Source organism: Telopea speciosissima, chromosome 4 (genome assembly GCF_018873765.1).
Source record: "Telopea speciosissima isolate NSW1024214 ecotype Mountain lineage chromosome 4, Tspe_v1, whole genome shotgun sequence".
Classification (NCBI taxonomy): Eukaryota; Viridiplantae; Streptophyta; class Magnoliopsida; order Proteales; family Proteaceae; genus Telopea; species Telopea speciosissima.
Genome location: NC_057919.1, coordinates 16,378,897 through 16,403,565, shown reverse-complemented (window position 1 = coordinate 16,403,565; position 24,669 = coordinate 16,378,897). Strand labels below are relative to the sequence as shown.

The 24,669-nt window shown below is 38.8% G+C and overlaps 4 protein-coding genes and 1 pseudogene across 5 annotated transcripts; 3 read left to right on the top strand and 2 right to left on the bottom strand.

Annotated features, from left to right (window-relative positions):
• The first annotated feature begins 1,151 nt into the window (after nt 1–1,151).
• Nucleotides 1,152–5,207, top strand: LOC122659017 (putative B3 domain-containing protein At5g66980). The gene is made up of 4 exons (XM_043854182.1): nt 1,152–1,321; nt 1,612–2,014; nt 2,100–2,215; nt 4,872–5,207. The coding sequence occupies exons 1-4, from the start codon at nt 1,217–1,219 to the stop codon at nt 5,205–5,207; spliced, it is 960 nt and encodes a 319-aa protein (XP_043710117.1). The 5' UTR covers nt 1,152–1,216.
• A 2,579-nt stretch (nt 5,208–7,786) lies between these two features.
• Nucleotides 7,787–8,599, top strand: LOC122660304. Of its 2 annotated transcripts, none has more exons than XM_043855548.1 (2): nt 7,787–7,930; nt 8,033–8,599. In XM_043855548.1, the coding sequence occupies exon 2, from the start codon at nt 8,052–8,054 to the stop codon at nt 8,436–8,438; it is 387 nt and encodes a 128-aa protein (XP_043711483.1). In that variant the 5' UTR covers nt 7,787–7,930; nt 8,033–8,051; the 3' UTR covers nt 8,439–8,599. The 2 variants fall into 2 exon arrangements, with proteins under 2 accessions (XP_043711483.1, XP_043711484.1); XM_043855549.1 differs by having other exon boundaries at nt 8,023–8,599.
• Nucleotides 8,600–9,849: 1,250 nt separating this feature from the next.
• LOC122659016 lies at nt 9,850–13,902 on the bottom strand (annotated as a pseudogene).
• Nucleotides 13,903–13,953: 51 nt separating this feature from the next.
• Nucleotides 13,954–16,844, bottom strand: LOC122660380 (pentatricopeptide repeat-containing protein At1g05670, mitochondrial). Its single transcript, XM_043855662.1, has one exon. The coding sequence runs from the start codon at nt 16,794–16,796 to the stop codon at nt 14,544–14,546; it is 2,253 nt and encodes a 750-aa protein (XP_043711597.1). The 5' UTR covers nt 16,797–16,844; the 3' UTR covers nt 13,954–14,543.
• Nucleotides 16,845–23,206: 6,362 nt separating this feature from the next.
• LOC122659015 (agamous-like MADS-box protein AGL82) lies at nt 23,207–24,043 on the top strand. The gene has a single exon (XM_043854181.1). The coding sequence runs from the start codon at nt 23,207–23,209 to the stop codon at nt 24,041–24,043; it is 837 nt and encodes a 278-aa protein (XP_043710116.1).
• Nucleotides 24,044–24,669: the final 626 nt, after the last annotated feature.

The window sequence follows — 24,669 nt, the reverse complement described above, 5'->3', positions numbered from 1 at the left end:
ATGGGTAATTATTTTTTATTTTTCCCTCTAGCCTACTTTAGAGATCAATTTTAGGATTGCACCATTTAGAGCCCGTTTAAAGACAAGCTAGAGTTAAATAGGATCACAACCTGATTAACGACTGATCCTTGCACTCAATTATATCCCGAGACCGATTGAGCCCATACAGACCTGACCCAGTTAGCTAAACGGGCGAACACGATGCAAGGCTTGAAGTTGGTTAAACCTGATTAAGCCCGACCAAGCCCAATCGATTAACACTCCTAATTTAAATCATTGACCTGAACCCTTAACCAATTTAGATAAAAACCACCACACCCAACAAACTTTCGGATGGAAGGAAAAGGTATTGCATAGATCCACTTCTTGGGAATGTTTAATGACTCCAGGACAATATCTAACTTTTCCCATCTCTTCCTTGAAGCAAAAGGAATGATTAGTGTATGTGTTCATCTAAACTCCTTTACTTTTGGCAGTCCAAACATAGCCAGAGTATCTATTCTTCAATCTCTACTACTATTAGTAATCTGAGATTGCCAGTTTTGCATTAGGCAAATGTTTTGATATTTAAAAATCTCAATTCTCACATCTTAAAGTACTGAGAATTAGAATACTGTTTTAGTTTGGATTTTCATGTTAGCATTTACGGAATTCCTCACTGATCTAAAAAGAGAAAAAGTGGTATTGTTTTCCTCCCACAAGATCCAAGAAATTTTAATTCTCTGCAAATTTTTGCAAAGCTTTTAGAACTGAGGGTATGATTCCCCATAGGATAACCCTTATTTTGGAAAGAATTTCGTTGTAATCCAATTGGTAAATGCGTACAACGAACATCTTACAAACCACAGAGAGAGAGAGAGAGAGAGAGATCTACTCATCTACCGTATTAGGAAACAGTAGGTAATGCGTTACAATCATCATCTAGTATCACTTTCTGTTTCCACTGTAACAGTGTTTCATAAATATGGCGGGATTCGTCCTGACACACAATGCTTCTTGGACAGTTGCGCATGGGTTTTAATAAAACCTCCTTTTTTACTGAAATCCACACCGTTCGATCCATTTCTATCCTACGTACTACACTCATGATTTAGGGTTCTCTGCATCTTCTCTCCTGCAAGTTTCACCCTTCCAAGAACCTCAACCCCCCTCTCCAACGCAACCCTTCTGGTCATTATTGTTTTCTCCGTCCGTCTCCGGTCAGAACACTGAAGAGATGGTGAGAGATTCCAACGAGAAGAAGAAGACCAATTTAATTACTCCTGAGAAGATCCCTGAATTCTTCAAGATTTATCTCCCTGACCACAGCTCTCAAAAAATGGTAAAATGTTCTCTCTTTCTCTCTTTGTTTACTCTGTTAGGTTCTGGGTTTGTTCCATTTTGCTTTTCTCTGAGCTATTTATCTTTCCATGACTGTTTCTCCGACTGGATGTTACTCAAGAGGGAGACTTGGGAGGAATGTGAAGTTTTGATTGATGGATTTCAGAGCTACTTCCCGTAGTAGTTTGCAAAGGCATCATTTACTCACAGGGGGGGGGGGGGGAAGAAGATTTTTTTTTTTTTTTTTGTTATTTTGATTTTGTTTCCTTTTTTTTTTTTAATTTTATGCAGAAGATACCGCCAGGTTTTATCAACCACTTCAATGGTTTGATACCCAACAAGGCCATCCTAAGAAGCCGTAATGGGAGAGTTTGGCATGTGGAACTGGAACAAGTTGACAACAATTTGTTTTTTCAGAATGGGTGGAAGGGGTTCGTGAAAGATCAGTCTTTGAAACTTGGAGAGTTTTTAGTTTTCAAATATGATGGCAATTCAGTGTTCAATGTTAAAATTTTTGGTACAAATGGATGTGAGAAGCAGGAAACATTGGCTTATAACAACAACTATGACCAGGAAGCTCCGCATCTAAAGAAGGAAGAACAACCAGAAGCAGAGGGAATCATAAACAACTGCACCCCTTTCATTCAAAATTTTCCTGAATTAAGTGGCAAGAGAATCAGAAGAAGACCAAAATGTAAAAAACTCTATTTTATCCCCTTAAACGTTTTAAGTTTTAGTATTTCTGCTTATTTACAGTTTTGCAAATTAACTTTCTGTAGATGGATCTCCTCGTTCAAAGGTGGTAGAAGCGCTGACGCTTAAAGCAGCTGGCTTGGGTAGACTGAAGAATCCATATTTTGTGGCTTCATTTGTGCCAGAAAGGCCGTATGATTTGGTGAGTTTTTCTACACCATCTTCTTGTAGAAATTATAAAATGCTAACATTCTTGCCTTCCCCACTTTCTTTTAAAATTATGATGTATAGAAAGAGCAGAAAAGTGTTAAGGTCTTATAGACATAAGATGCTTCCAAGATATACTTTGGAGGGCTTACAAGGAACTAATTCTGAGGCTATGGGGGACCTATTTCTAATAGTTTCCCATCCAAAAAGCCACCCAGTTCATGCTCCATTAAGATGAGCTCCCTTTGACAGTCCACAGAACTTTGCCAATGGAAAAATGATGTTGCAATTTCGACAGTTGGATAAATAGTGGATGGTTTACATACGCCATTTGTCAAATTTCAGACTGAAGTTCGACCGTAGTCTTCCCATGTATTGTTATGCATCTCAATGCATGTCCATGGTTGCTTATGGTACTTTGACCACTACTGTGCACTCTCCCATAGCCCTGGATTTTCAAAGCTCTATTTTTCCAGTTGGTAAACTCTGTTTGGGTTGAAATTTGACATGTGAACAGGGGCTCCAAAGGTTTATCTGTCCCAAAATTTGGGCCCATCGACATGCCATGTAGTAGATTTTTGAGCTGAATGGATATACATTGCCCATAGTAATAAATAATAATAATGATGGAAAATTTCTATTAGTTTCAGACTGTTACTGCAAAATGGTACTGCACATACCCTCTCAACCTCTTTGGTGATCTGTTCCCTCCAGCAAATCACTGCTGGTCTCTTGTCATCAGTGCCACCCACAATCACAACAGGTTCACATTATGGAGATCGACAAGCTCTTGCATCTGTCCAGATATTAGGTGGGAAAAATGCCTGAAGTTTTCATTTGACTTCTGTTTCTTCTACTAGTAGTTTGGTAGTAAGGGAAGTGGCTAGGTAAAGCCTTACATCGGGTTCCCCTTGACATCTAAGTGAAGTGTCAAAAGTCAGGTTTGTTCTGGATGCAAGTATGCCCATGCCCAATTTATCAAGGGAAAAAAAGATTTGTCCATGCCCAACTCTATTTTATACATTGGTTCTGGGTTCTGTTTAGTCCATGCCAAAGGGATGCTTCTCTGGGTTCTTAAACTTTAAAATAAATATTTGATACCAAACAGGTGACCAATGGGCTTCTGATGGCCATTGGGATCTTACTAATGATAGATAAAAGAAAATATTTTAGAAAGAGAGATGCAAAATAAAATAATAATCAAATAAGACTTGTATTGATTGATTACTAATCTGAATCAAAACTAGGTTTGCATCAAGTTACAGAGAGGAAGGTGTCTCTACTTTGGTATTAGGTAGGTCTCAGTAACCCATACATATGCATTGTATATTCAGATTATTGTCAGAAAAGATTAGTAACTAGATGTAGATCTCATTTACCGACAATAATGAAAAATAGAGATGCATGCAAAGAAAGTAGACTAATCTGAATCCAATGCTTACGCTAAATAGTGAGAAAATTTACACTTACAAAGTAAAGTATGTAAAGCAGTGTAAATTATGAAGAAGAAACAATTTTGGTAAAAGGGGTCGGGGGGGGGGGGGGGGCACATTAAATATCCTTCCAAGTACCCCATGTAATATTCCAAACTGCCTTCTGGCAGTTGAAATATGTTAAGGAGAATATTCAACTTTACAGAAATTGAAAATTAATTTTAGTGCTTTAACTGTTATTAAACTAGCTCGCAGCAGTTGAAAAAGCCCAACTCCGTACCAGATTTTGGCTTCCGATATCATGTAATAATCTATACATGTTCCCAATTTAAAAAAAAAATAACTTCATCATCATTTTGAAATTGGTTTTAAACCCCATTTTCAGACTTTAGAAATTTGTCTAGTTTTACTGTAGAAAGGTTATTTTCCCCGTATCAGGACAATGCACCTCAAAGACTTCTCTCAAAACAACCCCCTTTTGCTTCCTAGTGAATATGCCTGAACACACCTTGATCACACTGTTAGATGCAAAAAAGCCCCAGCTTGACCATGTAAGTTGGACTCAAAAAACAAAACAAAAAAGAGAAAAACTTGAGGCTAAATCCAAATTTGGAGCCTAGAGTTGGTGAATGTTTGACTGGTGGTAGAATAATTTTAGCAATAGAGAACTCAATGGAAGGTGAAGTATTTAAGAAAAAGAAGCAATGGAAGGTTAATGATTTAAAACAAACAACATCAGGGGGAATCTTTTCAGAGCTCAGAAGTGAAAAGGATAAATACTTAAATTATTAGAGTTCCTTAAACCTCAAACATGCTCCTTTACTTGGGATACTTGACCCAAGACCTCTGTTTTTTTCTTAAGAGTGATGAGGATTCAAATTGTGCACTCCCCAGACCAATTTTATCGGTCCCTGTGAGACAATCCAAACCAGTCTCTTTACTGCCATAATTTTTACCTATAAATATTCATTTAATGTTTTTAACTTCTGGGCCTTCAACCATATTTGATTACTTGAGACTTTGTTTCTTTTATCTGATTATTATCTTATTATGGAAAGATTACTGTGTGCCTGGGGGTGTCACTTGGAGTTTACACCCTTCTCAAACATGCTTCTCAAAGAGAGAAAGAGAGGGAGGAAAGAAAATCCTATCCATTTATTTGCTCACTTCATTTCATTATACATTCTTACCTACACAAAAACAATGTTTCCTTTACAGTTTATTCCAAGAACACTGATAGCTAAACATCATCTCAAAATAGTTCCTGAAATGACCATGTGCGATCCAAGTGGAAAGCATTGGCGTGTGAAAACGAGTCGATGGAAGGATGGTCGCGTATCTTTGGCTAAAGGGTGGTCAGCTCTCTGCAAAGAACACAACCTGGGAATAGATGATAAATGCATTTTTGAATTTATTAAAGGAAGAGACAGAAAGATTGGTGGTATTGTTAAGATACACTTTGTTTGGGCAGGGGCAGGAACTTCAATGCCAAACACCAAAGTGAAACGGGATGCTTATACAGCCCTGAAAAATTCTGAAATTCTTATTGACTGATAGTTGAGGCTGCTTGATCTTGAGGGTAACAGTGCTATTGTAGCTGTGGTATCAGATGTGGGTGAATGTAGCTTGAGGATAAGTAGGAGTTAAGGCTTGTGATGCTGATTTGAGTTTATTGGCATGAAGCTTCTCTAGCAATTTGCAGATTCAACTATTTTAACCAATGAGGTTAGCTCTTCTCTTTGGTCCAACTATAACTATTTATAATGGCTATAGCTTCCCTTTACTAGATTATGAAACACCTTGACCAATCAGTAAATCATTCAACGAAATCCACAGTCAAGAACTATTTCCATTCTAATGCAACAAGAAAAGGCTTCAAAGTCCTGAATATACCAACAAGCAAAGTGCTACAAATAACAACCTAAAAATCACAATCAGATATTCCATCAGAAAAATATCTGATTGTGATTTTTAGGTTGTTATTTGTAGCACTTCGCTTGTTGGTATATTCAGGACTTTGAAGCCTTTTCTTGTTGCATTAGAATGGAAATAGTTCTTGACTGTGGATTTCGTTGAATGATTTACTGATTGGTTAAAACATGCAGATTTGGAGATGGGAGCACAGTTGCTTATTTGTAGTTTGATGGCACTATGTTGCAAAGTATGCTTTCTTAATGACATTCTTGATTAGGCTTGTCAAATTTCTTGGATTGCATGGCCTCGCATACTATTTGGCTGATTCAACCAGGTCTTTGTAAGGATATAATGGGTAGTCGAAAATTTGTAGTTGATTCATATTCATATCCATTTAGGGAATTCCGTTTTTGAAAAATCAGTATCAGGAAATTATCCTAATCCGTTCGAAAGCAATATCATCTAATCTGATTATAAAAATATGATTAAATAATAGTTTATAAATAATATTAGGGAGAGAGTTCTCTGTGGGGGAGCGAAGCCCTTACAAACGGGGGCCAATGGGAGTGTGCACACAAGCATCAATAGTGCTGGCATTTTTGCCTTTCATGGTGCAAAGCAGTCATTTAGCCCCCCTCTGTCTAGGTGCATCTTGCACACTCCCCCCATAGAGTTCACTTTCCTATAATATTATATAATACTAAAATACTTTCTACCAAAAAATAATATAATACTAAAATACCCTTATTAGTTACATGTAATTAAACAAGAAATTAAATGAAAGAAAAAGATTCATGAGGATATCTATGTAATTTCAAAAAGGACTCTTCAAAGTCAATTGTAATGGGTAGTGGCTTGTGTCCTTCAACATCAACCTTAGTCGAGTTTTTCGTCTTCTTCAATTTTTTCCACTCAACGCAGACAACTAAGGATGTAAATTGGATAGTTGAAAATCGGTATTCAATTCGTGTTCATATATGTTTAAGGTATTCATCGAAAAATCGGTATCTAGAAACTATTTGAATCCATTCAGAAGCTAATCGAATGGGAATGCGGATTGTGTTATATCCAATTTATATTCGATCCGTTAACTTCTCTAGGTATTTGTAAGTGTTGGTTGAATAGTCACTCAAAAAGGCCCACGAGAGGGAATATAGATCCCCCAATTTCCGAATCTTTTTCTTCCAAGTCCAAGATGGTATATTTTTTTGAAGGAGGCTTAAAAGACGGGTCTATGTAGTTGGAAATTAAAGTCATACCGCAAGTTCTCCCCGAATTTTTATCCTATGCGGTTCCTTGATCGGTGTGGTTCCCTAGTGCCTCTCACAAGAGGAGGGTGGACTTCACCCGGGCAGAGTGTTCGGTTAGGTGCCCCGGATGGGTCTCACTCCCCTCTTGTGAGAGGCACTAGGGAACCGCACCGGTCAAGGAACCATAGACGATAACGATTCGCTCTCCCCTTCCTACTTAGCTCACAACTATGATACATCAACCAGGACCTCTAAGCTCTCCTTTAGTAAATTTGAGAGCTTCTTGTAACTTTTAATTTTAATGAATATTTTCTTCACACAAAAAATTGGTCCAAAGATTTCCCTCATGATTCATGAATCTTTATAGAGAAAATTTTCTTTCACCGTGGACCGAAGGAAAAGCACACCCATTTAAGGTCATAAACCCTCTACCCCTTATAATACGAAGTCCATAATACCCTTATAGTCCTAATACCCTCTTCACAATCCATCCGAATTCGATCACTTGGTCATTCTCCCTTGACCGTGGGTGAAGGAAAACTACCTCCAATCACCATAGATTCCAACACATATATGGATGTACTTATCCCATGGTTTTAGTGCCAGGTATCGGAATGGGTATCGGCAATATGCAAAATCGATACGATCTCAATACAGTATCTGTCTAGATCAGTTGTATCGGACAAAATTACCCCTAAAATTTCTTGAAAAGTGAGTTTTTTTTAATCATTTTACCCCTTGTCCATACCGTGCTACCGATACAATATCAATATCAAAGACTAGTAAAACCGATATGTATTGCAGGGCCCGACGATACGATACCGACACTTAGAACCATGACTTATCCCCCATTAAAAGAACAGCTAGTGGCTACACATTTTTTTCTTTTTTATTTTTTCAACACTTTTTTTTTTCTTGGACTACTTTTAAAGTTGGGAAGACATTTCTCACACATCTAATCCCCTCTTCAGCCAACCATCTTCTTCACACCTTATCCAAACTCTTTCATCCTTCCCCATACAAACTGTACAAAGTTTCATTTTTTTCTCAATCTCCTCTGTTTGTACTCACAATCCCATTGAAGAAGATCCCCCAGAAACCATCGCAATTCAGGTAATCCCACTGCCCTTCCACACTCTTCTGCCAATCGAATTCTAATTTGTTGTCTTCACTACAAAATTCTTTGTTTGCTCTCTGCAATTGTTGTTTTTGCAGAGTTAGGGCTACAGAAGAAATGGCGACCACATCTGCTACGCTTTCTTCGGCGACTTACGCCGCCGCTGCTGCCGTTGTGAGCTCAGGTCGCAGTTCATCCCAAAGGAGAAAGAGTAACGTAGCATACATAGCTGGCCTGAATTCCTTTGGAGGGTTGAAAGCCCACAATAATGTGGTGACGTTAGGCCTGCCCCTCTGTACCGAACGGTCCTTTGCAAAGGTGGTGAGCTCTCTGAAATCAGCTTCCCAAAGCAAAGGAACGGGTGGGGGAGCCCTCTCTTCTACGTGCAATGCTGCAGCCGAGATTTTCAAGATTGCAGCTATCATGAATGGCCTTACCCTTGTTGGAGTTGCTGTTGGCTTCATTCTCCTCCGAATGGAAGCAACTGTGGAGGAATCCGAGTGAGGATCTGAAAGTAAAATAGCTTCATTTCTGTATTCTTTTTCACTTCAAAACTCTGTTTCTCTGTTATCTTGTTCTTTTGATTTTAGGACTCATTTGTTTGGTTTGTATGTATAAAGCTAGATCAGGCAAACTGGGTGTCTCTTGAAATTTCATGAAGCATACACATCTCAACATTTTATTTCTTAATATTTCCCAACTCATCTGTCTTTATAATCATTATTCAATGGTTTAAGGGGGTTTAGAACATAATGGATTGATGGGAGTGATGAAATTACTTGCTTATGTTACACACTTACACCTCACTCTGAAAATGAAGGGGACCTTATTTAAGTGAAATTGTATACTTCTTAAAATTATGGGCCAGAATACTCTAAGCAAGCAACACAGAGAACCCCGTGATGAAACGGTTTGTGCATGGGGGTAGAAAGATCATTTCCTGCAAAGAGACAGATATAGAGGACCTTTCATGTGAGGATGAGAGTGATATGTATTTCTCTGGAGAATCCTATATAAATTATGGGAGAAAGAACACTGTTTGGTCGCGGGCAGCCTGCGTTCAGACACAGCCCCCGCTGAAATGACCAGCATCCCCCCCCCTCCTGATGACGAAACAACGTTCTTCTTTCATTAAATTTTTATTTGATAAAAGGAATTTCGTACATAGGGGAACATTGGGAGCACGCCAAAGGGATGTAAATATCTTCTAGGGGTGCTGTTCTCTGTGTCGCAGCGCAGCCTGCGCCCAGGCACATGGGCAGGGTGGTCATTACGCCCGCCCTCATGTGCCTAGGCGCAGGCTGCGCTGTGGCACAGAGAACATTTTCCCTATCTTCTAATATGAGTTTTATCTAAAAGGAGTTTTCTGCCCAGGAGAGTGGCCTACACCAGCGGCCTAGGTCTCTCTTCTTTCCCATTAAGAGGCAAAGATGTCATTTCATATGGGGAGAGAGATAGATACAGGAGACCGCTGACATAGACAATGCTCCTCGACATAAACCATTTCCCCATAACTTATAATTGGGAAAAAGAAAGGTGCATTGTTGCGTGCGGTTAGCGGCCAAACACAGCCCCACCCCTACAAAATGAAAAATCCCTTTGGTTGATGCCCCTACTTCCCCTTGTTGGCCCCGACGCTGGTACAGGGGCCATGCAACTGGACAGCATTCTTCTTCCTATTATTATTTGATAAAAGATTACCAGCCAGATTCAATTTAATATGCCAGCATGGGGACATGGTGGGTCAGCTAACTGCCCATGCATCATCAGGATATATAGCACAAGAACAACCACAATTACGGGTGGACTAGTTTCAAAAGTTCATTTTATGTGGCAATCTGAGTTTACAAACTGCAATTGGATTTTGCAAATAGTGTTGAATGTACCTAAAGTCAAGATCATCGGCAATTTACCCAAAAAAAAAAAAAAAAGATCATCAACAGATTCATCCCCTTCAACAAATCATCAGTAGTGAAAGCCTGCGAAAAAAATACAGCAGAATTCCTCAAGATTAAACCTGAATGTGGTTAAATTAAGTTTGCTTCAAGGCATGCTACATTCTTCTATGTTGGGAAATTGGAGATCCTTCAGCAGTAAAGTCAGATTGGAAGGCAAATCCCATCATTGAACAAAATTGGTTGGACCTTCCTCCGGTCACTGCTTCTAAGCTGCTGCAGTTCTCTGACATACAGAAGTTGCCAACTAATAAATGCCATCCCAAAGAAAGTAAAAAGTTCAAAACCCACCACCTTTGGAAAGTGCCATCCCAAACCTCACCTGAGATAGCTGCAGTAAACCACAGAACATCAGTTTAGCTTAAGGATGAAAAATAATATAGAAATTAAAAGAACACTAGCAGAAAAAGGATGCAGCGTTGGGGGCATGTCGCAGATGAAAAGCTTCGTTGTTACTGGTAAAAACACTAAGTTAAACCATCTTAGGGAGCTGGTCATTTTTGCAACACGTAAATATTAAGCAATTGCGATTTAGTCAGGCCCAACAGGATGCTGATCAGATGGGCATCCAAGAAAATTATAGCCCATCAGTATCATTTCGGATTATATAAAAACACCATAGGATTAAGATTGCAAAGAGGGAACTTGAAACAGATCATGCTTCAGTAGAAACAAAATCAGTCATTTGGAAAGGCAGCTTTCACTTCAGATGAAAAGTGCCAGATTATCAAACTTTTGTAGTTCTGTTTTGGCAAAAATAAGAGAGGAAACAGAAGAGCCCTTGTGGAAAAAGGTACTGGCCTGGGTGTCTATATGTGGAAACAGAAAGTTGAACAACTCAGAGGAACTGTTAGAGCATAGAATTAATATATCAAAATTATTGCCATTGTTAAGCAAACTTACAATTCTTGGGTAAGTGATGTATATGGTTCAAAAGCAAACCTTGTGATAGATGGCATAGTCGCAAGAATCCCAGCACACGCATAAATTATAGGAATCAGAGTCTTGGGTTTGTTCTTCCGGAGCCACATCAAAGATCCTAATGCAGCAAGAGTTACAGTTAAGACCTGAATGCAAAGTACAAGAAAATAAGGATCAGAAATCATCAGAATAAGGCCAAAAACTACATAGTAGATAAATAAGGCAAAGAGGAAAACAAAATGAACGACAAAGTAAATAATTCAAGGCATTCTGTATATGAGATACTGCAAATCCCCCATTCCTAAATCCCTCCTTGGACACTCAAAAAGACCTAGTTTATTCTTAATTTCCAACTACTTTTTTTTTTTGATAAGTGATTTCCAACTACTTTTGTTTAATAGCATTGAATTTTTAACGATGAAGTAAATAATTCAAAGCATACTGTATATGAGATACAGCAAATCCCCCATTCCTAAATCCCTCCCCGGACACTCAAAAAGACAAATAGTTTATTCTTAATTTCCATCTACTTTTGTTTAATAGCATTGAATGAAAATAACTTTCAAAGAAGGAGGGGAAAAAGAATTGAATGCAATATACACTTTTATGATTTTTCTGTCAACTTGTCCACAACTAATGAAGTTGGAAATGGTAGTGACTCAAAGATAACAGGGGTTGCAAGAAAGTAATCTCACCAGATTTGCATTTGCCTCGAGGCCTTGCAGAATGTATTCATAAGTAAATTCTAAGCCTCTTGCACCAACCCAGAGAGGTGCTAGCCTGTGTAGAACAGAATCAGCAAAAGCCCATCCTAGCAGCTGAAAAATATGGTCTGGTTAGCAATAGAAGGAATGAAAAAAACAACTAAAAGAAGAGATTAGGGAATGCTGGAATAGATTTCGAGATCCATTTCTCATTCCCATACACACTTGAAGGCATTGAGATTGAAAATGGTAAGTATATTTGTATACACACACAGATAGAGACCTGTAGATTACATACAAGACGAAAGACAACCACAAAACCTTTCAATTCTTCTCCCCTTCTCTATATGTTAAGTAACCTTTTATTTCAAGTCCTCAATCTCAAGGGGATTAAGGATCAATGGTTCTAGGATTAGAGTAGTTACAATTAAGGATTTAAGTACCAGTACAGGGTATCGTATCAGAGAAGGTGCTTTAAAGAGTCGTATCGTATTGTATCGGAGAGACGCAAGATACGATAAAGATATGCATGGAAATAGTCAAAAAATGCATGGATGTGCTTATGATACATATAAAATACAGTTTTGAATCATAAAACACCTTGTTTTGCAATATGTAAATATATATCAACTTGATGCAAGGATTTGAGTTGTTTTTACCTAATCTAGTGACATATAACAGAAAAAAAGAAGTAAGAAAAAAGAGAGAGAGATCTGCAACTTTACCACTTTTTCCCCCAAATCTGTTTCGATATGTGATTTGAGCATTGTAAATCCCCAAAACTTGTCTAAATAGTGAACAGGGTCATTTTTTTATGTTAGATGATTTCCTCCAACTCATATCGAAGAGAAAAACAATTTTCAAGGCCTTCGGTTGCTCTCATTTTGTATCTCACTCACGGTTTCTGTTTTGCAGATTTAAAGGAGTATCAACCCCGTATCCGACTGTATCAACCCGCATCGGTCAATAAAATTTTTTTTTTTTGAAAAATAAGTATCGTATTGTATCATATTGATACCAATATGATAAGCTACTTACCGGTACTTAAAACCATGGTTACAGTATCTCATCATCTGAGAAGAAGGGTAGTAGTAATGCACATAGAAAAGCAAACAAACCATGCTTAAATTTTTAGGTGGAAGAGAAACAATTAATTTGCAGAAGTAATATACGGCACATGACAAAGTGCTTTAGGCGCTTCCCACAAGGAACTATATGTCATCATCATTGATTGTGGCAGCCAGGCCTACACTTGACTATTTGAGGTCAGCCACATGGTAATGTAGTCCTAGATTGGTAGGAGACCAACTAGAAGCCAATAACCAGGATCTACTATGAACTAGATAATTCGGTTAGGTCAAAATAGGTGAACTTGTGAAATTAGGGTTAGGAGTTGATGGGGCCTAGGGTTTGATGGTAGGGCTATACTAAGTTGATGTAGGGAAGCCTTCTAGTGAAGGTTATGTTAAGTTTTAATGGAGGGAAGTGTGCTGGAATAAATCGGCAGCAAGGTGCAGGGGTAGGGTTTAGGGTTTTTGAAAAGAGGAAAAAATGGTTGGGTTTATGATGGTCAGATGAAGGAACCACTTGGATCGAGTTTTCCTTAGCATGAGAGAAGAATTCAATCAAAGACTCACAATGAACCTTGCATCACCTGAAAGTCCAATTTGAACATCATCATTGAACGTATTTGCTTAATCTCTGGTATATGTATCATTTTACTTCTTTGAGCTTTTACATACAATGACTGATTTCATGTTCCCCCAATAAAGCAAAAGTAACTGATATGACAGCAGATTGTTGAATAGACAAAGAACACAGCTAGAATAGAACCATGACAATGAACTAATGTAGAGAGAGGAAAAAACCAAAAGCATACAATATTTGGGTAATATGAGAAAGAACACAAAAAGAGACTGACTCTCCCCCCCCCCCCCTCCCCACCACGATATGACAGAAGATCCATTAAAAAGATAAACACCACCTGTGGTACCACCATGATGAAGAACCAATTTAGGTAGAGAGCAAAAACCACAAGCAATACAACATTTGGACAAGATAACAGAAAGAAGAGGATATGATATTATTATATATTATTTTTTTTGGGGTGGGGGGTGCCGGGATAGGGAGCAGTTTTCCATGGGTACAATGAATTTCCATTTGCGAACAAGTATTCAACATTGTTAGTCCTATAAGTCTATAACAGAGAAAACTGAGAAGGGAAAACATTAAGGTTTTCTCACCAAGTCCACCGGCTTGAAATTTATGATTTTGTGATATGTTTCTGTGGGTCAACTGAGTCAAAGCGAAGTACAGCCCAGCAACATCGATAAACCCAATCCAAGCTTTCAATAATTCCTGAAGAAATAAGCAATGAGCTATTACTATTTATAATTCACATTTTGACGGTAGTACCTCGACGCTATCAACTGAAACCCCACCAAGAGTGCAACAAATACTACACCTTTAAGTGATCAAGACAATATCCCCTCCTGAGGGTGTTCTGAGAAGACTCAGCCACTAACTAGCACATTATGGGGTGATGTCAAAAGAATTGCTTGTTGAGAGCTCTAAACCTTAAAAGTCAAGAAACGAAAACTTAAACCCACTTGATCTCTTCAACTATTAATTTCTTGATTTTTTTTATTCCAATGAATGTGGACAACTCTTTACATAGATAGCTCCGTACAGAATTCTCTTCGACACCCAGTAAGAAGCATTAATCACTTCCTAGAAGTTGTAGCTTTACATGTAAATAGTTTGAATACAGAAAAACACATTTAACCTTCAAAGACAAGAAGCTTAAGTGCAATTTATCTAGACACTTGGATTTTGTAGATACGAACCAACTTCTAAAATCTAAACAGATATTACAGGGGACATGTGTTATAGGAGCAAAAGATTTAGAACTTACCGTGGTTATAAATCGACAAGGTAAGTATGTTGAAGGCATCTGTCACCATGAGAATCCACTCAGCCAGAGCCACGCAATACTGTAAAAGCATCACCAACAATTGAATAAAGCGAAGCTACCTTTGTTCATTGTGAGTCTTCTTCACAAGAAAATTCTCAATTGCTTCATCACAAAGCTTGAGGGTCATCTCAATATTCCCCTCATCATAGTTTAGGTCAACAAAGTAATTGTATATTTCTTTATCAGCAACAAAACCTTCTCTCCTCATCTCATCAAATATTTCCCTTGCCTCAGCAAATCTCTTTTTCTTGAAAAGCCCCTTGATGAGTGCATTATATGAACTCACTCTGGGACTGAATCCTTTACTAACCATTTCTTTGTGAAGATACCATGCCTCTTTCATGTTCCTTGCTTTACAATGCCCTTTTATCAAAATGTCATATGTGTTGCTGTCAGAAATCACCCCTTGAGTGCACATCCCTTTATAGATTTCAATGGTGGACCTCATATCATTTCCAATGCAGTATTGCTTCATAAGAGAATTATATGTTGTGGCATTTGGCTTGATACCCTTCTCTAGCATCCAGCTTAGCAGCCTTTTAGCATCTTCCAGCATCCCCGATATACAAAACCCGTTCATCAACACATTGAATGTTACCACTGTTGGTTGAAGACCTTTATCCAGCATCTCACTAAGGAGCTCATGAGCGCGAACCATCTCTCCTGATTTGCAATAAGCATCCATTAGAGTGGTATAAGTAATTGTATCTGGATGAAGCCCTGCTAACTCCATATCTTCCATGAGCTTGACTGCTTGCACTGTATTTTCCACCTTGCAAAGACCATTAATTAGTGAATTGTATGTGTATATATTCAGTTCCAGACCCTTGCTGCACATCTCATGAAGAAGTTCATTTGCAGCTTCCAGATCTCCCTGTTTACAGAGACCATCTGCCAATGCTGTGTAAGTGACAATGTTAGGGGTAAGACCCATCTGAACCATTTGGTTGTGAACAGCAAAAGCCTCTTTCATCTGACCTGCCTTGCAATAACCATCAATTACCGCGGTATAAGTGATTTCATCTGGATTCAACCGTTTACCAAGCATTTCATGGAATAACTTATCTGCTTCCACCATCTTTCCACTTCTACAAAGCCCACAAATGAGGGCAGTATATGTTATGTTATCAGGAACAATCTGGCGATTCTGCATCTCATTGGAGAGCCAATATGCAGCCTGTAGATTTCCCAATTTGCAGAATGCATCAATGAGTGCAGTGTACACCACATTATCCGGAGCTATGCCATGACTCATCATCCCCCTCAACACCCTCTCTGCTTCTACTACTTGACTGTTCTTACACAAGAAAACGATAATGCTATTATAGGTAAATGCATTTGGCTTTAAATCTTTAAGTCCCATTTCCCCTATGAGCTCCAGTGCTCTTTGGAGATCCCCAGCATGACAGTAGCCATCAACAAGAGTACTGTAACTAATAACATCAGGAACACAGCCCCTTGACTCCATTTCACGGAGAAGAGAGTGAGCTTCCTTTAGTTTCCCTAATCGGCAGAGACTGTCGATTATTATATTGTGTGATGCGGTGTTCCAGCAAACACCCATATCAGGAAATTCACTAAAAATTTTCAAGGCGATGTCAACACCAGTAAAGGTGTTCGACAAGCGAGAGAGAAGAAGGTTACAGGAATCAACAGAGATAATCACTCCATAGTTCAACATTTTATCAAACAGCTTCCTTGCTTCATTAAACGTTCCAGCCTCAACAAGTACTTGGAAGAAAATATCGAAGACGAGGGGATTCGAACCCCAGTTTTTATAAGTGTATATCAAACGTTCGACGAAATGGCTGAAGGAGAGACCAACATCTAACTTGGGTTTCACCCAGAAATCACGAATAAGTTCGTGAGCCGTCTTCGGATGCTTAGAAGAAACGGCTATCTGAACAACTATGCATCGAGCTTCCAAGGTCGGATCTCTACGCAAGCATGCCCAGTTGAAAAAATCGATAACCAATTCGTAATCGTTCTTGATTCTCACAAGGACCCAGATAAGGTGATCGGGCCTGAATTTGGATTCAAAAGGCTTTAGGACGCGTCGAAGTGGCTCGTAGCGTCGCTGTTTGATAGCAGTGAAGATGTGGAGGACGAGTTCCGCGTCTGTGATGGTTGGTTTCTTCGGGGAATAATCAGGGAAAGGCCTACTGGTACCACTTAAGCCTAAGGAGGAGAGGTTGTGGCTCAAACTTCCGACGAAGAAGAATGGGAAGACGCCGGGAGCAGAACCCAATTGGAAAGAAGAGAGAATCGGCAAGCGACAATGAGATAACGAGATGATACACCTCTTCATGTCTGGAGGGGAACCCCATCAGGAGGGAACAAAAATGGCCATTTCTGCTGCAACAATGGAGGAGAGCGTCTTCATCTACGCTCCTGTGTCTTTTGGATTTCTGTCTTAAACCAGTTAGGCCTGATTTGGTACCATTTCTATTTCAATTTCATGGGGTAATTTTTATTTTCAAAAGTGTTTGATTTGATTTTCACACCTTATTTCAGTGAAATAGAAATTAATTTCTATTTCATTTGATTTCACTCTTGATCATTAATGACCACATTATAGTTAATTTGATGGGCAAGATAGTAATTTTATGTTAAATTTAAATACCACCATTCTTCTCCTAATATTCTCACTACCACCCTCCCACCACCACCACTCTTCTCAAAGAAATATATAGAATCTAATCTCAGAAATTGAACTGCCAAAAGAATTTTTTTGTTTTTGAAATATTTCATATTGATACAACCAAAACAATTTCAATTTCTACTAAAATCTATTTGTTAACTATTTCATGAAATTAATCTGAAATTAAAATAGAAATCATACCAAATCTGACCTTAGTTTGTGTCTTTGCTTATTGCATTAGAGGTTTGCCGAAAAAAGAACCTAACATGTTTTTCGGGCCATGGTTTAATTGGGATTGGTCTCAACCGATATCAATTCAATATAAATCCCGATCGTCTTAAATCTGTTTCACATCGAATGGAATTACCCCCCACCTTTTTATTTCCCCTCCCTCCTCCGCCTTTTTTTTTTTAAAATAAAAATCGGTTTTTATTACTTTTTTATCATTGGATTTTACCAGTGGATCACTATTAAATCGATCCATATTCGGGATCGACCTATTGATCCGATCTGGACGAATCAACCAATTTGATCTTAAGATTACGGACCATGTTCAGGGCTCTAGCTCCTCTCCAATACTTTCTAGAGCGTTGATCTCAAATTAAAGTCAATATATTATATGAAACATCACCTTGGGATAAGTGAAATCATGAAAGAACTGATGTTTTTCGGTGAAACCAATGACCCCACATCGAATGTGAGATGTAAAGACTTATAAGAATTTTTATACTTTCTTCTTAATAGCTAATTTTTGAGCAGAATCCCAACAAATGGTATCAAATAAAGAAATCTCATTAGAAACATTAGTTTTTTTTTGGAGAGGAGCCAAACCAAGCCTGGGGCTTTAATGGGGTAGGGGTAGGGGTAGGCTCAGTAAGGCTTGCTTTAAAGCATGAAAAATTTCAGCTGGGCTGGGCTGGGCTGGGCTTCCATGGTATTGATTTGGTTTTGGAATAGGGTATCATGAAACCGGCTGAAAACCAGACCCACCAAAACTGATTGAAACTGCATCAAACATAAAAATTAGACCGAAACCAAATCCAAACCAATATAAGATCGATACAAACTTGAAAATATAAAAAACATTGCTTTTCAATAATTATGTATATATACATGGTAAACCGAATCCAAACCCAATATCAAACCGCTAACAAAACCAAATCCAAACCGAAGCAAAACTGAAACCAATTCAAACCGAACCTTCCCTTTGATTAAGGTTCAGATTCACTCATTCCCACACCAAAACCGATTCTACCCATCCAATACCAGATCGAAGCGATCGATGGACACCCTTAGCTTTACCCTTACCCTTTACCGTGTAGGCTATTAATGGTATTTCAATCCGTAACTATCTATGGGTAAAAAGCATCATCAATGATGTTTGAGCTGGGGAAATGGGCCACAGGCTATGGACTTGGTTTGGTGTGCTGTCCTGAGCCTGGTCCGAGGTTCATGATGGTTGGCAAGGCTTAGACCTGGTCTGAGCCCAAAAAAGCTTGTGGGCTTGATGAGCTATTATTGAGCTTCTCTCAGCCTGGTCCAATTAAGTTCTGATCCTACGAGGAATTGGGATTGCAAGTCAAATCAAGTAAGGGTTAAACATTGGTAAATTAATTTGCAACAATAGCAAAAGTCTACCTTGAATGAAGTTTCCATGGAACTTACTCTTTCTTTGGATTTAAGGGCAACCAAAAGATACTTTCATCTCAAATTCTCCACCTGCCTGTCCCTTCCTTTTCTCTGCCTTTGACTGTGATTGCAGCTATTGGGGTTTCACGCGGAAGTCGGAAAAAAAAAATAGTCTCATATCGGATATGAATGAGGAATACGATGGATTATAGGTACACTTCGACATCTTCTCTTTGACGGTTAATTTTTGAGAATGAGTTCTACCCAAATTCCTAACAGCATCATTTGTGTATTTGGCAAACAATATGTCATTGATCACTTCGAATCCTCCAAGTATTTCAAGAACCATCCACGAGATAACAAGAGCAACTGTTTTGCTAGAGTTGCCATCATTATCCATCAAGAACACAATAAAGTGTTACTTTGTAGAGACCCAAAAGAGGTAAGTTGCTTAGTGGTAGAAAGTGATAAAGACTCTTTTAGTGACCTAAAACAGAGAAGAAGCTCTGGCATACTTGGTTTACCCTGTTGTTTATTGGGTGGTGTACAAGTCTGTTTTAAAGTAAATTTGTATCTGTGTTTATATTTACAGAGATGACATATTAAATACGTATTGTATCATTATTGTATTATTTTATTACTCTGGATTTCAATTTAGTTTGTTTAATTGTCGTATGTATTTGTACCTGTTTTATTGCCGTTCACGGTCTTACTAACTACGATTATGACTCACAAACCTAGTACATAGAAAATGACCCCTCCTTTTCTTTGGAGCATAGCTTTTAGGACCGACAAGTGGGATCGACTAGGGCATCAACTCTAAGCCCGCACTAGTAGGACTGACCTATCCTAATTGGTGAAAACCCCAAACCAGCCCAACATGTTAGCTAAATATGTCAGGCTAAGGTGCAAGGGGATGGACCAACGGGCGCTCGATTGAGCCCGACACATTTAAGCCCGTCTATGAACTGTTTGTTTTACCCTAATTATCCTTTAAATTCTTTGTTTTATCCCAAATATATACTCTTTCTTAATCCCATTGATTAATTTATCTTCTCACATTACATAAGCTATATATAAAGGACTATGAGCCAAGTAAAAACATAGAATTGATAATTGAATATTAATACACTATGAAGTTAATGGACATAGAAAATCAGGTTTGTTAGTAAAGTAAAAGACCTCCATTAGGGTTTTTGTTTCTCTTTTTTCGCTGTTGTTACTTTTCCATAGTCGTGCGTGTCTCTGTCTCTGTCTCCGCCTTTTGGCGTGTATTGATCTCCACCTTTGTGGCGTGTCTCTGTCTCCGCCTTTGTGCGTGTATTGAACCTGCGTTTTTCCTTCTCCATATCCTCCTTAGTTCTTCCATCATGACCATCGGCCTTGCCAACGATGAAGACGCCAACGACGACGATGTCGACGCCATCGTCGACATGATCTGTTCTTGCAAACAACAGAGCTTCACCTATGGCGACATCGACCAAAAGCTCTCGGTCTTCATCCAGGTTCTATAGGGCAAAAGTTCAGATCCATGGGCACGTTTCTCCCATCCTCTTTTGACCACCACTTGGGCTTGCTTCCTCTATATTTTTCGTGTCTCTATCTCTCTCTAGCGACGACGGTTGCAGCAATAACCCCTTCAAGTGCTGAAATCCTTTCAATTTTTTGATCCCTGCTACAAGTTGCTGGGGAGCTCTGCGTCATCGTGTACGTTGCTACTGGGAGTGGGAGAGGATGACGCGCTCATATTGGTGTTGTGCGTACAGCGCTTAAGCACGTAAGCCCACCAGCAACAACACCAGCTCGGGTGGCCGCCGATACACACCCAATCTCCTATCCGCCTTGCGATGGTGTTGTAATCCCTGGGTGGGCTTCCGTCTTATCCTTTTGCAATCGGTACGGTGTGCATAGGGGGCTTGTTCAATGTCGGAAACAATGGAGCAGTCTCGCCGGAGATTTCGAAGACTGCTCTGAATCGATCTAGGTCATTCGGAACAATCTCCGGAGAGAGTTGAAATTGCTCAGTCTCTTTGATAGGGAGGTTTTCGATATTAACCATTTTCCTACCCCGTTCCCTTCCCCTCTCCTAAAGCACCCTGCTTTGTGTTTTGTTAGGGTTTCTTGCCATTGCCGGCAAACAAACCTTGTTTTTGGGATCCAAATTCTGGTTTCCGTTTTTGGGTTTTTTGTGGACACCACCGAGGGGCTACCAGTACAGGAAGGTTTTTCTTTTCTCTTTCTCTATGTGTTTGTAGGTGTTGCCGACTTTGGTGCTGGTGGCATCATGCTTTTCGTCAGCTTGGATGTTCCATCGGTCGTTCAATCCTCATCAACCATTTCCTATCGTCGGATGATACCCCACTCGTCGGTCCATCAGATATTTGCCTCTCTGGTAAGTCTGTTTGAAAGTAGGCTGTGGCAGTATGTCGACACGAGTGGGCAGTGTGGATTTGTCCGGTTTGGCAAGTACGAGGACCCCTTTATTGGCACGTTTGTGCATGCGCTTAAACTTAGTTGTGTTTACAGCCTGTTCTCTAGGGAACTGTTTGTGAACCCACCCCTAGTCTGGATGACCCAGTCAATGGCAGGTGAGACCGGGTCAATCTCCACTCCTTGGTTTTGGATACCGCCTATCCATACCTCGTGTTTATCATGTTATCTTTTAGTTTTCTGTATTGTGTTTCCTTTTGTTTGGCATTGGGTGCGCATGAATGAATAGCCTTGCTTTCAACCCAAAAAAAAAAAAGTTAATGGACAAAAAACAAACGAAACACATAATCAGGGCGATTTAAATTGTTAGAAATGTGATCATATGTATGTCCATTGAGATTGAGCTCCATAGAACTTCAAATGCATTTAGATTTACTTATTTAATTGTTAGCCTCATGAGAAAGATTCTCTCAAATAAGTTCTTGTTTTGTCCGAAAGAATTGAACCTCATTAGGATCTATATGGATCAAACTTGCATAGTCCGATTGTAGCCCATTTAGTACGAGCTCAATTTTAGATTGATACCCGAACGACCATTTATAAATAGGACCATGCCTAGCCTATGAGGACCAATTACTTAAATAAGTCGGTTATGGTGCAGGATCTTAAAGTAAGGGGACCGATTAGTAGACAGTAAACAAATCGAATACCGATTGGATGTAATCGGATCCTGATATTCCCTGCCCATATACGTATATCCCTAAACAGATACGGATAAGAATTGAATTCGATTTTTTACATCTCTGACTTGTGTAACCTAGACCTTCCTCCCCCCAACAAATACGATTCACTCTCAATCCTTGTTTCTCAGTTGTTTTAGTCTCATAATTCTCATTTCTTCATTCTTTAGAACCTATCTAATCTTCAAAAACCCTCAAGAACACTAGTTAATTTTTTATTATTATTTGGATATCTATTCAGATCGGATAAATTTTTTTTGGATTATTTGAATTAAAATTCGGATACCACAAAACAATCGAATTCGGTTTTTTGAATATCTATTAACATTCCTACCGATTAGACCCAACCTAAACCGCCCGGACCAACGATTTACACCCTTAGGGTCGACTATACGAAATTACCGTCCACTGTCCACTCTGTAGTTCACCCCAAAGACTGAATTACTTACTAGTTTATGAAATCGCCCTTGAATGAGTGATTTAGCAGATATTTTCTTTGTACCCAAGGAAAACAAAAAAATAGTGCCAAATCATGAAATCAACCCAAATCCTTTTACCGTTAGAGAGAAATTTAGAACTAAGCACATGTGTTTTATTTCCTTCCTTTTATGCATCAAACGAAATACTCTAAAATTTGAAAAGATTTGATTTTATTTAGTTTTTAATTTTTGTGTTTGAAGACAGACCAATATCGGTTCTTGGAACGTGGGAAAAACACTATTTATAGCCTCATTAATCCTTCTTTACTTATTTACAATTACGCTAGCTGTCTTCAGCCCATCAATTGGTAAGCCATTCCTACCTTCCTTTTCTTTCTCTCTCTCTCTCTGTTTCACAGGTTTTCTTTTGTCCGCCATTAGAAGAGCTTTGGTTATCTCTCTCTTGCGCAACTTGTAAAATTATTTTGGCCATTAAATTCCATCGGTTGAGCTTGTTACGATCTACCACTTAATTAATACTTAAAGGAGTTTATGTTCTTTTCGGAAGCAGTTAGAGAGAGATCGAGAGAGATTAAAGGGTTTTACTAACTTTGATTTAAAGAATGGGTTAATCATCATATTAATTAAAATAGAAAGTTGTTTGAAGATTTAGGTAAATGGGTTTTATGATTTTCACAATTGAAATTTTGATTCTCTGTGTTAATTTGTATATCTTACACTCTTAATCTGTGGAGTTTAAAATAGGGATTAATAATCTTCATATATATATGATCTGCTTCTCTTTTCTTAGAAATTACAACGTTAGAAACACAAGAAGATGGGAAGATCAAAAGCAAAGATGGAACTCATAAGCAACGAAAGGGCTAGAAGAACAACTTTCCAGAAGAGAGTGAAGGGTTTGAAGAAGAAGATTCGTGAGTTCTCCATACTTTGCGATGTGAAAGCTTGCGCAATCATCTTCGGACCAAAACAAGGAAACTCATACCGATTGGTTGAACCAGAGATTTGGCCCGAGAACCAGACCGAAGTCTGTGAGATCTTGAAAGAGTTTCAGAAGCATGATATGAATGAACGAGGAAAACGAGAGGAGGGTATTGCCGATTTCTTCATCCACAAAACAAAGAATGTTAAAGCTGAATTGGATCGATTGCGTAGAAAGAAAGACAAAGCTGATCAGTACCCTACTTGGGACGAGCGGTTGGACCATTATTCCTTAGACCAGCTCAAGACTCTCTCTACTGAACTGGATTTGAAGGTTGAGCTTGTGAACCAGAAACTGAACAGGACAGAAGAAGAGGAATTTGACTTATTGGAGAAAGCGATAGAGTACTTCTCATCTCCACCAGATGATGATGTTCTACTACTACACCAGCAGCTGCCTCTCTCTTATGTGCCGAATCCCATGATGATGGATGAGTACTCCTGTTTGCCTATTGATTTCACATATGGTTCTCCAGCTATGTTATTTGATACAGGGACATTAATGATGGACGGTGTTGATTTCACATACGGTACTCCAGTGATATCATCTGTAGCTCAAATTCATGATCAGAAGAACTACTCTTATTTGTTACCAACGTTGGATGAGAATCAGATTGAGGGGGTATTCAACAATTCAAGTCAGGGTGGTGGTGGTGGCTATTATTACATCCCTGCAGTTGCAGACATTCAGTAGAGAGTGGCAGCATCAAATCCTTACTCCTCCTCCTCCGGACGTTTCATTCAGATTTGATTATAACAATTGACATATAAATACATTTTTATTTTGGGTGGTTATATTGGTTAACGGTTAGGTTGTTTTTTATTTTTGTGTAGATGTCAGATTGATTAATGTAATCGACTTTTAAGCAATAATAAATCATTGAGTGGTTTCAGTTTTTCAGATCATTGGGGTGGGGGGTAAGGCGGTCATTTTTAGATGTCCCAAAGTGGTTATGTGTCTAGGCATGGCCACGGGCAGCCGCCAAGTCTAGTGTAGAACCGGTTAGATTTTTCCCTTGTTTTATAATTTTATTCATTTTTAGCAGTAATCCAGCAATATTGTCACGATTGCAATTTATTATCTCAATTGTTGATACATGTTTCCAACTGTGACCATCGTGCCTCTAGGAATTTCCAACTTTCCATAGGGACATGACAATCATTTCACGTGGCACTGAAATGATTTCAGTTGAACATTCTATAAAGTATAGAATGCTCCAAGAAGAACAAGGTTTGTTTTTCCCTCCTATTCTGAGAAATTAAGCCTAGCTAAGTATGTTTTTTGAATGGTGGGCCCCAGCTCAACTCATACTTTGACTA

Bases quoted from the DNA above. Each gene is read 5' to 3' on its own strand.
- LOC122660304 (XM_043855548.1), top strand. From the start codon at position 8,052: ATGGCGACCACATCTGCTACGCTTTCTTCGGCGACTTACGCCGCCGCT.
- LOC122660380 (XM_043855662.1), bottom strand. From the start codon at position 16,796: ATGAAGAGGTGTATCATCTCGTTATCTCATTGTCGCTTGCCGATTCTC.
- LOC122659015 (XM_043854181.1), top strand. From the start codon at position 23,207: ATGGAACTCATAAGCAACGAAAGGGCTAGAAGAACAACTTTCCAGAAG.
- LOC122659017 (XM_043854182.1), top strand. From the start codon at position 1,217: ATGGTGAGAGATTCCAACGAGAAGAAGAAGACCAATTTAATTACTCCT. The intron at 1,322-1,611 runs GTAAAATGTTCT...AATTTTATGCAG, and splicing joins ACCACAGCTCTCAAAAAATG to AAGATACCGCCAGGTTTTAT. The intron at 2,015-2,099 runs GTAAAAAACTCT...AACTTTCTGTAG, and splicing joins AATCAGAAGAAGACCAAAAT to ATGGATCTCCTCGTTCAAAG.